Source organism: Oncorhynchus clarkii, chromosome 2 (genome assembly GCF_045791955.1).
Source record: "Oncorhynchus clarkii lewisi isolate Uvic-CL-2024 chromosome 2, UVic_Ocla_1.0, whole genome shotgun sequence".
Classification (NCBI taxonomy): Eukaryota; Metazoa; Chordata; class Actinopteri; order Salmoniformes; family Salmonidae; genus Oncorhynchus; species Oncorhynchus clarkii.
This window is the reverse complement of record NC_092148.1, coordinates 87,619,499-87,633,247: the sequence shown is the minus strand read 5'-3', so window position 1 is coordinate 87,633,247 and position 13,749 is coordinate 87,619,499. Positions and strand designations below refer to the sequence as shown.

At 41.7% G+C, this 13,749-nt stretch overlaps 1 protein-coding gene and 1 pseudogene across 1 annotated transcript; both read left to right on the top strand.

The window, feature by feature from the left end:
• The first annotated feature begins 1,775 nt into the window (after positions 1–1,775).
• Positions 1,776–4,060, top strand: LOC139378510 (parathyroid hormone-related protein-like). The gene is made up of 2 exons (XM_071120738.1): positions 1,776–1,927; positions 3,607–4,060. The coding sequence occupies exons 1-2, from the start codon at positions 1,776–1,778 to the stop codon at positions 4,058–4,060; spliced, it is 606 nt and encodes a 201-aa protein (XP_070976839.1).
• Positions 4,061–6,319: 2,259 nt separating this feature from the next.
• LOC139378501 (melanin-concentrating hormone receptor 1-like) lies at positions 6,320–9,579 on the top strand (annotated as a pseudogene).
• Positions 9,580–13,749: the final 4,170 nt, after the last annotated feature.

Here is a 13,749-nt window from a genome sequence, read left to right as displayed (position 1 = left end):
TGTGTGTCTGTGTGTGTGTCATCAGGACTGGACTGAGATGGGCAGGGGGAGGGGTGGGTGGGGGGGTTGGGGGGGGGGGGCAGTGTTTGCAGCTTCACCCACTAACTAGGGAAGGGCTGTACTCTCACTTACTCACACATGCTAACACACAAACATATGGTCGCTTGGAGTGGTCAGACAAGGCAGCAGCGTGCTTCACACTCTCTCACCTCCCCCTGCTCTTGCTCCAGCCATACAGACATGATGCTACAGGAGAGCACTTCACAAGACTGTTACAGGAGCTATCGGCATAACAGAAGCTGATGTGCTGCAGTCTGATGTGCCTCACTTTTTTTCTTCATTTTATCGTTCCTTTTTCATTGGGATTTGTGAGATAAATAATTACCTAAATATACGGGAGATATTGGGAAGGTAGCTGGCTAGACCAGTCTCAAGGGGGTTTCCCCATGTTACCCTCTCGCTGAAGGTCTTACTCTGAACCAATAAATACGAGTTTCTTATTTTTTGTGAAGATATCTCTATTTTGGATTTTAGAACGTTTGGAAAGAAACCTCTATTTGGGATCTTTGGAAAGTTTGCAAAGATATCTATTTTTGGGGAATTTGCAAACTGGAGAAAACCTTTTTGTGGATAACTTGTTTTGGAAATCTACTCCATGTGAGTATTTTTCATTGGGTGTATTTGATGTTTATTTGGAAGTACCAGAAAAGCCTCTCTCTGCTTCGATAAATTCTTTACTAGGTATTTCAGTATTAGCCTAGGTATTTCAGTATTAGTCTAGGTATTTCAGTATTAGTCTAGGCATTTCAGTATTAGCCTAGGTATTTCAGTATTAGTCTAGGTATTTCAGTATTAGTCTAGGTATTTCAGTATTAGGCTAGGTATTTCAGTATTAGTCTAGGCATTTCAGTATTAGTCTAGGTATTTCAGTATTAGTCTAGGCATTTCAGTATTAGGCTAGGTATTTCAGTATTAGTCTAGGTATTTCAGTATTAGTCTAGGTATTTCAGTATTAGTCTAGGTATTTCAGTATTAGTCTAGGCATTTCAGTATTAGTCTAGGTATTTCAGTATTAGTCTAGGTATTTCAGTATTAGTCTAGGTATTTCAGTATTAGTCTAGGTATTTCAGTATTAGTCTAGGTATTTCAGTATTAGTCTAGGCATTTCAGTATTAGTCTAGGTATTTCAGTATTAGTCTAGGTATTTCAGTATTAGTCTAGGTATTTCAGTATTAGTCTAGGTATTTCAGTATTAGTCTAGGTATTTCAGTATTAGTCTAGGTATTTCAGTATTAGTCTAGGTATTTCAGTATTAGTCTAGGTATTTCAGTATTAGTCTAGGTATTTCAGTATTAGTCTAGGTATTTCAGTATTACCAGGTGGTCTTGTTTAGTAGACAGAATTGGTGTCGGGCACGGGAATCAAAGGTGGCTCAGAAAGTTGTTGAGTTGGTCAGCAACCAGATTCATGCTGCCAAGTAAAAACCACCTGATAAGTAGCAGTAAGGTAAGCTGCAAACTTCTGAGGGGGTTTTCTGTACCACTTACAGTACTGCATAAAATATAATTTCTCAACACATCATCCTCAACAAATGAAACGGGCTTTAAGTGTTCCATTTAAATATTTTTATTGTTGTTTTCAATTCATGTTTGCAGGGGGCGATTTCAAATAAATAATTGGTATTACGTATTTTACAACACCTTAATAAACCATGCTATGTACATAGTTGATACTGTACATACTTTAGTTCCTGGTGAATAGCGATACAATGAAGGATGGAACATTGTCTGTTGCGTGTTCTAGAGTTCCAGACTTCCAGAATGCTGTGTTCCAGAGGCATGCTCCAGCAGTGGAGTCTAGCTGTGTTCCTGCTGTACTCTTCTGTCCCTCTCTACGGGAGACCCATCGATGCTCTCACTAACAGAATGTAAGTCTCTGTTTTTCACTAGTTTACAAACTGTAGTTTCTCTCCGTTTCACTCTCTATTCATTATCATATTACCTCCTTTTCGAATATTAAATGGTACAAGAAAAGGTAGATCAATCAATGACATCTTTTAAACAAATCACTGGAATCGCATCTAAGTTTGATCAAACACAGGACTGCTTCACTCCATCCATTGTTTGTTGATTTGAGAAAAGAGGTCTAGATATGCGGACAAGAATAGATCCACTGTACAGAACAACAAATGACATACTAGATTTAAGTGGTACAACTTGAAAATAAATGGAACAAGCAAATATATTTTTATTCAATACATGATATATTTTATGGAACATATTTGATGGAATATAATATGTTTATGGAATATATTAAATCATTGGTCAATTGTTTGCATATTAGACCTGCATGTAAAGTATTTGAGTTGTCTCATGTAAAAACAAAAGTTTTCATGAATTCACGCCTACATAAATCCTAACTCCCTGCGTTAAAGTTTGGATTGACATTGTTGGTGAGGGTGACATGTTTTGTGGTTAACAGGATCCGCCCCATTTCTTCAATTTTTGCCTAAAATGACATACCCAAATCTAACTGCTTGTAGCTCAGGACCTGAAGCAAGGATATGCATATTCTTGGTACTATTTGAAAGGAAACACTTTGAAGTTTGTGGAAATGTGAAATGAATGTAGGACAATATAACACAATAGATCTAGTAAAAGATAATAACATGAAAAAACCAACAGTTCTTTTGGTTTTCTTTTGTACCATCATCTTTGAAATGCAAGAGAAAGGCCATAATGTATTATTCCAGCCCAGGTGCAATTTTGATTTTGGCCACTAAATGGCAGCAGTGTATGTGCAAAGCTTTAGACTGATCCAACGAACCATTGCATTTCTGTTCAAAATGTTGAATCAAGACTACCCAAATGTGCCTAATTTGTTTATTAATAACTTTTCATGTTCAAAATTGTGCACTCTCCTCAAACATTAGCATGGTATTCTTTCACTGTAATAGCTACTGTAAATTGGACAGTGCAGTTAGATTAACAAGAATTTCATTTTTCTGCAAATATCAGATATGTTTATGTCCTGGGAATTTTTCTTGTTACTTACAACCTCATGCTAATCGCATTAGCCTACATTTGCTCAACCATCCCGTGGACGGGACACCGATCCCAAATAAGTTTTAAATATATGCCTCATAGCATTGTCTTTTCATACATTATAGTGTTCACATAGAACAGCTCCCAGCTTCCACTGTACATGTCTTGTTTATGCTGCCACCTATTGAGGTCTACTGGAACATGACCTTGGCTGCCATTCAACAATCAACACCTCACAAGTAGGTAGTTTAGAGTCACTATACTGTACAGTAGGTTGGTACCACTGTACACAAGACAGCTGTAAGAGAAAGGGATAGGTTGATAGGTAGGGTTGTAAATACTATCTCTGCAAAGAGTCAAGTCTCCTACTGAGACTCAATTAGTAAGTTACTGTGAGCTCACTATGGAGCTCCTGAAGGGGTATTGCAAAGAGACCAATTCCATTTAATTGACTTAATTGAAATGGAACTGTCCCCAACCTGTGATTATTTTCCATTGCCATCTACTCTTAAAAGGAGTGTGAGTCCAGTTGAAACAATCTCCTTCTCCCCTCTCCATTCAGGAGGAGGTCAGTGAGCCACGCCCAGCTGATGCACGATAAGGGCCGTTCCCTGCATGAGTTTAAGAGACGGCACTGGATCCAGGAACTACTAGACCAAGTCCACGCGTCCGACAGCGAGCGAGCCCCGGCTCCCCAGAGCAGGACCGGCGCCAATGAGTGTCACAGCACCTTCAGCGGAAGCGCCCTATCCCCCCCCAAACCCTCTGGGGGGACCAAGAACCTCCCCCTGAGCTTCCGGCTGGGAGGGGAGGGGAGCAACCTCCCCCAGGAGACCAACAAATCTGTGGCCTACAAACACCAACCTCTGAAGGTGGTCACCAAGAGGAAAAAGAAGGTGAAGGGGGAGAGAGGGAGACGGAAGGAGAGCGAGAAGAGGAGGAGGAGGGCTCGCTCTGTAGTCACAAGTCTTACGACACAAAGAGAGGAGTTACAGAGGACACAAGACACTGTGTGACAAACATACTTCATGATGTAGCCTTTGGGTGGCGCTGCACTAAGGACTCTGACTGACAAAGATTCCAGCATCACTGACTGAGACTCAGCCTAATGTCTCAGACTCGAAACAACTGGTCTCTCCATACCATGGCCATTGGTCTTTGCTTGTATTGTTTTAATCTGCTGCTTTTTCCTTGTGCCTTGATATACAGTAATATGTTGCTACTTTTATTATAACACATAACTTCTGTATACATATTTATTAGGTAAATAATATGAAAATCATCAGCCATGTTAAATTAATCTTTAACTCATCCCTAGTTAGATAACAATGTAAGATATGGGCCCTTCAGGAGCAATTTACTGTATCTCCCTAATACCCTTTAAATCCCCTAATACCCTTTAAATCCTCAATCAGATGGCCATGTGTAAAGTACAACATAGGCAACACAGTAAACGTTACGCATAAAATATTTATTGTTTGTAAATATTTAAATTCACAAAATGAGGGAGGATCATTCTTTCTTTTTTTTTACTGCCTGGTAGCTTTTTAGATAGTCGATATTGTGAATATATAATTTCTTATCTGTAGTTAGTATTATTAGATCCATAACAAATGTTTTTACCATAATTTATTTCATTTGAACGGTATATTTATTTTGTGAATGTATTACCGCGCTGCTGATTTTTAAATATTTTATAATAACATAAAATGCACTTTAGATATAATGATGATATGATATGTTTTGTTAAGTTACATTGTTATAAGTGTTCTCATTTGTGGTTGATTTGAATTAAGAAAGAAAACGTTCCTTTGTTGATAAACCCTTTATTTTTTATTTTCTTCTTGGTTTCTAATATTACCCAATCATCTCATTGACTAGTAAGTTATTGGATCGTCCATCAAATTCTCTCTAGTTTTAAAATATATATATTTTTTATAAAAACAAGCCAGAGTTTAAACTGTTGGAATGATTACAGACTTGTTAAGATTCATGTCATGTTTAGCATTTGCACTGAGAGCACAATCATTAAAATAATAATAATAATAATCAAACCAAAGATTAAAATCTTCATGAAAACATTGTGTTCTCTCTTTATGTGATGCACTACAATCAAATACTCTATCTTAGTATTCTCTCTCATTGAACGTGGAGTTATGAAAGAGAAATTCATCTATGTATTTGTTGACTGTTCACAAGGTACCTTACAAGGTTGTTCATGTCACACTAGAGAACCACGTGGTGTATTTTAACAGCCTCTCTCTGACTGAATGGACTGTATATTATGGGCTTGCGTCCCAAATGGCACCCTATTCCTTGTATAGTGCTGGGCCCTGGTCAAAGGTAGTGCACTGGATAGGACATAGGGGGCCATTTGGGACACAGGCATGGATCTGCTGGTAATGGAGGAGAGGAGAGAGAGTACCAGGCAGCAGAGTTAGTAGACTAGCTACATCCTGTCCTAAGAGCCTCGGGCACAGGCAATTAGCTGGACAGTCATAAACATAGCAGAATGTCCTGATAAAGACTCCGTCAGAAGACTATAGCTCCACAGCTATGAAAAAAATCAATGTAAGAATGGACAGAGGCATTAATAACTCACTCACTGAGAGAGAGAGAGAGAGAGAGAGAGAGAGAGAGAGAGAGAGAGAGAGGGAGGGAGGGAGGGAGGGAGGGAGGGAGGGAGGGAGGGAGGGAGGGAGGGGGAGAGATAGGAGGGAGGGAGGGAGGGAGGGAGGGAGGGAGGGAGGGAGGGAGGGAGAAAGAGGAGGGAGGGAGGGAACAGACAACAGAACAGGAAGGATCCTTGTTCTATGAAAGGTCGGAGAAGGTCTGTGATAAGACCTCTCACTTTATCACTTCCATTCAGCCACAATAATAGCCTACAGTAATTGCCATAGAAACTGCCAATGTCAACAACAAAAAATATGAAAATATACATTCATACAGTCATAAACCTCTGTGGAATTCAAAACACTGGAGTGTGAGTCTGTGTGAGTCTGTATCTTTAAACTCAGTCGACCAGAATCAATTTGACCTGTGAGTGGTGTTCGCTTTTCTTTGCTCCATAGGCCACAATCAAAGTTTAATACAGAGAGTCAAGGATCAAATCAAATCACATATTTATTCTCACACGAAATACCGTTTTCTTAAACAATTTTCATCATTATGGGGACCTTCTAAATTAAATTCACGGAGTGGCTGCCGAATTCACCCATGTCGGAGAACTGCAATTTATCTTGGTACACATGAACTTCACTCAATAAACTAAGAGTATGGCGAGTACCCCACAAGAGCAGAACAGAGTCATCCAAACTATTATTTCAGAAACAGAACATGTCCACCACTAACATTGAGTGGCTGCTGCCAACACACTGACACTGACACTGACTCAACTCCAGCCACTTTAATAATGGGAATTGATGGGAAATGATGTAAATATATCACTAGCCACTTTAAACAATGCTACCTTATATAATGTTGCTTACCCTACATTATTCATCTCATATGCATACGTATATACTGTACTCTATATCATCGACTGCATCCTTATGTAATACATGTATCACTAGCCACTTTAACTATGCCACTTTGTTTACATACTCACCTCATGTATATACTGTACTCGATACCATCTACTGTATCCTGCCTATGCTGCTCTGTACCATCACTCATTCATATATCCTTATGTACATATTCTTTATCCCCTTACACTGTGTATAAGACAGTAGTTTTGGAATTGTTAGTTAGATTACTTGTTGGTTATTACTGCATTGTCGGAACTAGAAGCACAAGCATTTCGCTACACTCGCATTAACATCTGCTAACCATGTGTATGTGACAAATAACATTTGATTTGATTTGATTTAGTTTTAAATACTATAATAACAGTGATTTTGTCAGTTTTTTCAGTTATTTGTGGTTATAAAACCTAAATCAAGCTAATTATATTCCAAGTATATAAAGTGTATTTCGTTTTCACCAAAAAATAGGCCTGATTTTGCAGTGTGAAATGGAACTATCCCAAACATTAACTAAGCCTTCCCTGTATCTCAAAACAGGCTGTCCCCAACATGTCCTCCCTGATCTTCTCCTGTAGCTGGAGGGGTGATCCTGGGCATCGGTTTCAATGCCAACCTGATGGTGTTCTCTCTTTGCCAAGTAAAACACCCCGAGGAAGAACCGGCTGGATATCCTGCTGCTCAGCATGGCCTTGGCAGACTTCCCCGGCATGCTGCTCATCCCCTTCACAATGCACTCAGGTAGGTTATTTATCCCTTATTTTACCAGGTAACTTGACTGAGAAGAACTTCTAATTTACAGCAACGACCTCGGGAACAGTTAAAGGGGAGGGGGGATGAATGAGCCATTTGGAAGCTGGGGATAATTAGGTGGCCATGATGGACAAATTGGGAATTTAGCCAGGACACCGGGGTTAACACCCCTACTCTTACAATAAGTGCCATGGGATCTTCAGTGACCACAGAGAGTCAGGACACCTGTTTAATATCCCATCCCCATCCCACAGCACCCTACACAGGGCAATGCACTGCCACGGGATATTTTTTTTAGACAAGAGGAAAGAGTGCCTCCTACTGGTCCTCCAACACTACTTCCAGCAGCATCTGGTCTCCCATCCAGGACCAACCCTGCATAGCTTCAGAGGAAATCCAGCATGGGATACAGGGTGGTATGCTTCTGGCTGTTAGAGGTCAGAGAGCATGGCTCTGGCAGACCTCCTCACCTTGCTGCTCATCCCCTTCACCCTGTAGTCACGTAGGTTGCCGGTTCGAATCCCAGGTCTGACTGGAAAATTGTGGTGGGCCAGCAACCTGAGGGTTGCCAGTTTGAATCGAGGAAAAAAAACACACATAAAAAACTGTTGAGATGGGTATGTGAGCTAGTTACTATACTGGAGGGTTGGGATGTGAGCTAGTTACTATACTGGAGGGTTGGGATGTGGGCCAGTTACTATACTGGAGGGTTGGGATGTGGGCCAGTTACTATACTGGAGGGTTGGGATGTGGGCCAGTTACTATACTGGAGGGTTGGGATGTGGGACAGTTACTATACTGGAGGGTTGGGATGTGGGCCAGTTACTATACTGGAGGGTTGGGATGTGGGCCAGTTACTATACTGGAGGGTTGGGATGTGGGCCAGTTACTATACTGGAGGGTTGGGATGTGGGCCAGTTACTATACTGGAGGGTTGGGATGTGAGCCAGTTACTATACTGGAGGGTTGGGATGTGGGCCAGTTACTATACTGGAGGGTTGAGATGGGTATGTGAGCCCCTAAAGCCTGTGAGCTGTGTCCATGACGCCAGGCCATGATCAACATCAACCCCTACTACCATGGACCTGGTGATCCTGATCTGGGCATCAGACATCTTTATCAGTCTGCCTCTCAGGATCTTTGGCACTAAGGATAGCTTTGGGGCCTGGCCTGGCTGATGTTACTATCTATCTGTCCAACATGCAAGAGAACCACTACCAACAATGGCTTGGTTTGATACTGTACCCTATTTGTTATATGGTAACCAACTTTTTACCTGGTCCACTTCATTTTTTATTTAGCCTTTACTTAACTAGGCAAATCAGTTAAAAACAAATTCTTATTTAGAATGACGGCCTAGGAACAGTGGGTTAACTGCCTTGTTCAGGGGCAGAACAACAGATTTTTACCTTGTCAGCTCGGGGATTCGATCTAGCAACCTTTCGGTTACTGGCCCAGCGCGGTAACCACTAGGATACCTGCCACCCCAGGTTTTTGGGAATAGAGTGCAATTTCAGATAAACATAATGTGTGACAAGAAGCCTTATGTTTAATTCAAAGAATGTCACTGGAAGTAACCAGGTCTGTTTTGAAAAATAAATAATAATTGTACTGTTATTTAATTTTCTAAAACAAAATGGTGTCAAATGTTAATATGAGAGCACACAAACATTCAAATCCAACAGGCGGCCCTGAGCCAGTACATTCTCTACCTCTTTGTCCCCATGCTGTTGATCGCTTTCAACTACACCCGCCTGGTCTGCTTCCTCCACAAGAGCCCTGTCATATCTGTAGTGCCCGACAGCACGCGGCGAGCCTCCCTCATGGTCTTCCTGGCAGCCGGAGCCTTCTCTTGTCTGCTGGCTGCCCGGGTATGATGATGATGATGATGATAATGACTTCATTTCTCCATTAGGAAATTATTTTTGCATCCTTTTCTTAAATGGCATCTTATTCCCAATATAGTGCACTAGATTTGACCAGGGCCCATAGTGCCCTAAAGAGTGAATAACTATTCTGATGACTCTTCTTTATTAGGTACATCTTGGAGCTGTGTGTGTACGTCTCCATCGCCACGGCCAGTCCTGGGAGATTTCTACTTCACCTGCAGCGTGCTTCGGTACCTCCACCCCTGTGTTAACCCTGTGCTGCACGTGCTGCTGTCTGAGAGGAACAGCCACTGCAGCGGTGCCTGCCTGTTTAACTGCAGCAGGAACTGAGTGCAGCCGCAGGTCGTCGGCCTCACCACAGAGACCATGTAGACCATACACACACTGGCCACCAGGGGGAGCTGGCTTTGCTTTGGCATGGGGCTAATCTCTAGTCTGGCTACCAGTCTGTTTAGCTATCATTACACTCCTTACCACAACTGTCACGCTAAACTCGTTGGCATATGACACTGAGTACAAACAGTGGAATGTTCTCTAAACAGACTGGTACCCAGGATAAACCAAGCAGTAGAATGTTCTCTAAACAGACTGGTACCCAGGATAAACCAAGCAGTGGAATGTTCTCTAAACAGACTGGTACCCAGGATAAACCAAGCAGTGGAATGTTCTCTAAACAGACTGGTACCCAGGATAAACCAAGCAGTGGAATGTTCTCTAAACAGACTGGTACCCAGGATAGACCAAGCAGTGGAATGTTCTCTAAACAGACTGGTACCCAGGATAGCAGCATACCACCCTGCATCCCACTGCTGGCTTGCTTCTGAAGCTAAGCAGGGTTGGTCATGGTTGGTCCCTAGATGGGAGACCAGATGCTTCTGGAAGAGGTGTTGGGGGGCCAGTAGGAGACACTCTTTCCTCAGGTCTAAAAAAATATCCCAATACCCCAGGGCAGTGATTGGGGACACTGCCCTATGTAGGGTGCTGTCTTTCGGAGGGGACGTTAAACGGTCACTAAATATCCCATGGCACATATCGTAAGAGTAGAGGTGTTAACCCTGGTGTCCTGGCTACATTCCCAAGCTGTCCCTCATACCATCATGGTCACCTAATCATCCCCAGCTTACAATTTGCTCATTCATCCTCCTCTCCCCTGTAACTATTCCCCCTAAATAGCAGCCTTAGCAGCTGTTGTCTATTCTCTTGTGACAGATGATACATAAATATACCATACATTATTTGAGTAGCTGGCTGTAAATGAGAATGTGTTTTCAGTCAACTTACCTGGAAAATAAATGATAGTGGAATTCTTTAAATAAATATTGTGTGTGTGCTGGCAAACTACTCAGCCAGCTACTCAGCCAGCTACTCAGCCAGCTACTCAAATAATGTATGGTATATTTATGTACCATCTGTCACATGAGAATAGACAACAGCCTGGCTACTATTTAGGGGTAGGGGAATCTTTTTTTATCTTATTTTAATTTTCTCCCCAATTTCGTGGTATCCAATTGTTAGTAGTTACCATCTTGTATTATTGTTTGTACAGATGAACATGGCACCTTCAGGAGTTTTGGAAATTGCTCCCATGGATGAACCAGACTTGTAGAGGGCTACAATTTTTTTTCCAAGGTCTTGGTTGATTTCTTTTGATTTTCCCATGATGTCAACCATCGAGGCACTGAGTTTGAAGGTAGGCCTTGAAATACATCCACAGGTACACCTCCAATTGACTCAAATATTGTAAATTAGTCTAGCAGAAGCTTCTAAAGCCATGACATAATTTTCTGGAATTTTTCAAGCTGTTTAAAGGCACAGTCAACTTAGTGTATGTCAACTTATGACCCACTGGAATTGTGATACAGTGAATTATAAGTGAAATAATCTGTCTGTAAACAATTGTTGGAAAAATGACTTGTGTCATGCACAAAGTAGATGTCCTAACCGACTTGCCAAAACTATAGTTTGTTAACAAGAAATTTGTGGAGTGGTTGAAAAACTAGTTTTAATGACTCCAACCTTTAGTGTATGTAAGCTTTCAACTTCAACTGTAATTATTGTGTGATGTTTTTAACACTTAAAATAACTTCATACGGTCTGAATATGAATATTGATTCAGTACATAGTATTACATTACAATGCAGTACATTAGCTCACATTCATCGATGAGGTTCCTGATGTGGTCTTGTTGTGTTGATGATGTACCGATCTGTTTCTTTTCATTTCTTCAGTTACTTTCCGCTTCTTCTTGTTGTGTGTCATTCTCGCCGGATCAGAATGACATGTGCTGTATATAGGATAAAAAGGGGGGTAACATATTATTGTTTTAATGTTAAACTTGTTTTATTGTCAGGCACTAACAGTATTCTGTACTGACTATTTATATATTGTAAACTGGAATTAAAATTCCATTGTGTTCAGACAGGAATGTGATTGAAATTTCATTACATTAATTTGATTAATCGATTTAAACTTTTTGTTTGATTCAGTTGTTTTGTATGCTGAAGTTACTTTTGGAACCCAAACAGACCTGGGATCAGGCTAATGAAATGCCACTCACCTTTGGAAACAGGCTCCTGAGTCTGAGTCGGTCCCCAGGTGGGTGAATATGGGGCATAGTGGTCGCAGAAACAGCCATTCCATCCCTGCTGACATGCTGGGTAGCTCCTCAGGCTCAGAGACAAACTCCCTCACAGGAACCGGAGGCAGTGGAGGGAATCTATGAACAGAGATTCAATACATCCATCCTAAGGTAAAATGGGTTTGGCATGTCACCAGGGTTGGGATCAATTACATTTTAATTTAGGAAATATTCAGGAAGTAAAATTAAGTGAAAAACAAATGGAGAATTGGAATCAGATTTTCATGCTTATTTCCTCAATTGAAATGGAATTGACCCCAAACCTGCATGTCAACACATGGTAGTGAATATACTGTTAATGAAATGTGTTAATAAATGTTTATTTCATCCTCAGCCTCCTGTAATGTACCTGTACCTCCTAACTCTTCACTCACTTTGGACAAGCGCCATCTATGTTTTATCTTGTGTGGCAATGTGTGTACGGATAACAGCCGCTGTTGTGTTAGCCCGTTTTTCTGTTAGGAATATGGAGACCGTCTGGTGTCTGTCCAACTGTCGCTTTATCTCTTTGTACTACCGACTCTTGGACAGTGTATTGTACCAGAGTACTCTAAGAGCATCTTAATGTGAGAGGAATAACATATCAAACAGGCTTCTGTTGGTGGATATTTGACTGTCTATTTGAGATAATCTATTGAGATACTAAACTGGGTGAAATTAAATAAGACATCAACAGATAAAGCTTGTAAACATGATTACAACACACAAATGACAGCACGTTTAATGAGTGATCTTGGACAGGTAGAGCGAGGGTTACTGTGTGAGGTCTGTCTGTGGAGAATAAAAGGCTATGTATTTTCTAGTGGCTGCCACTGATATCCTTGGTCTTCCTGAGTCCTGTTGTTGTCCTCCCGGTCCTGTCCTCCGTCAGTCCTAGACCGTACCACAGCTGGCACTTACACTGGTGTCCCTGAGCTATGCTGCACTTCGCCTGACTACACACACACACAGACACAGACACACACACACACACACACACACACACACACACACACACACACACACACACACACACACACACACACACACACACACACACACACACACACACACACACACACACACACACACCTATAATGTCTACTATTGTATGTTTACTGAAGGTACGTCAACATTTGCACATCTACATATCTATATTTATGTATATCAATGGGTAACTATGTGTCTTTACCTGTTGGATGGGAGTTGCAGGCTGGATGGGGCGGTGTAGGATGTGGGTCCTCTCCCTGTTGAGAGAGAGATAAGAATTTAGAATAAATAGAATGCCTTTCACATACAGTATGTCAAAGAGAGCAGGGAATGGCAATTTCTAAAAAAACGACAACAACGTCTCAGACAATGGCAATTTGACTGGTACGCTTTGAATTCAATTGCAATGCCCTTTCTAGTCATTTTGATTCTATGGCTGTAACAGTTCCATCTACCACTCTCTGCTTACACTGGACTGGGGAGAGCCTTCTGATGGACTTGTCTCCTACAGGCAGATTAGGAAGGCCGGGCAGTCGCTCCCCGTCTCTGTTGTCCCGGGGAAGCTGTGAGTGGGGCAGGTGGGTGGCCTGGGGGCACTGGCAAGGACCCCAGTCGTAGCCTACAGTGCAACATGGACAAGATGGGATGGATGGATACAGATTACTAATGAGAGGCAGGTATGTGGTGTTACAGAGAGAAGTATTGAAGGCAGAGAAGAGAAGCAAAGAGAAGAGAGGAAAAGAGAGGAGAGGAGAAGAGAAGAGAGGAGAGGAGAAGAAGGAGGAGAGGAGTGGAGAGGAGAGGAGAGGAAAAGGGAGGAGAGGAGAGGAGAAGAGAGGAGTGGAGAGGAAAAGGGAGGAGAGGAGAGGAGAAGAGAGGAGAGGAGAAGAGAAGAGAAGAGAGGAGAGGAGAGAGGAAAAGAGAGGAGAGGAGAA

Coding starts and splice junctions, on each gene's coding strand:
- LOC139378510 (XM_071120738.1), top strand. CDS start 1,776: ATGGAACATTGTCTGTTGCGTGTTCTAGAGTTCCAGACTTCCAGAATG. Junction 1,928..3,606: donor GATGCTCTCACTAACAGAAT/GTAAGTCTCTGT, acceptor CTCTCCATTCAG/GAGGAGGTCAGTGAGCCACG.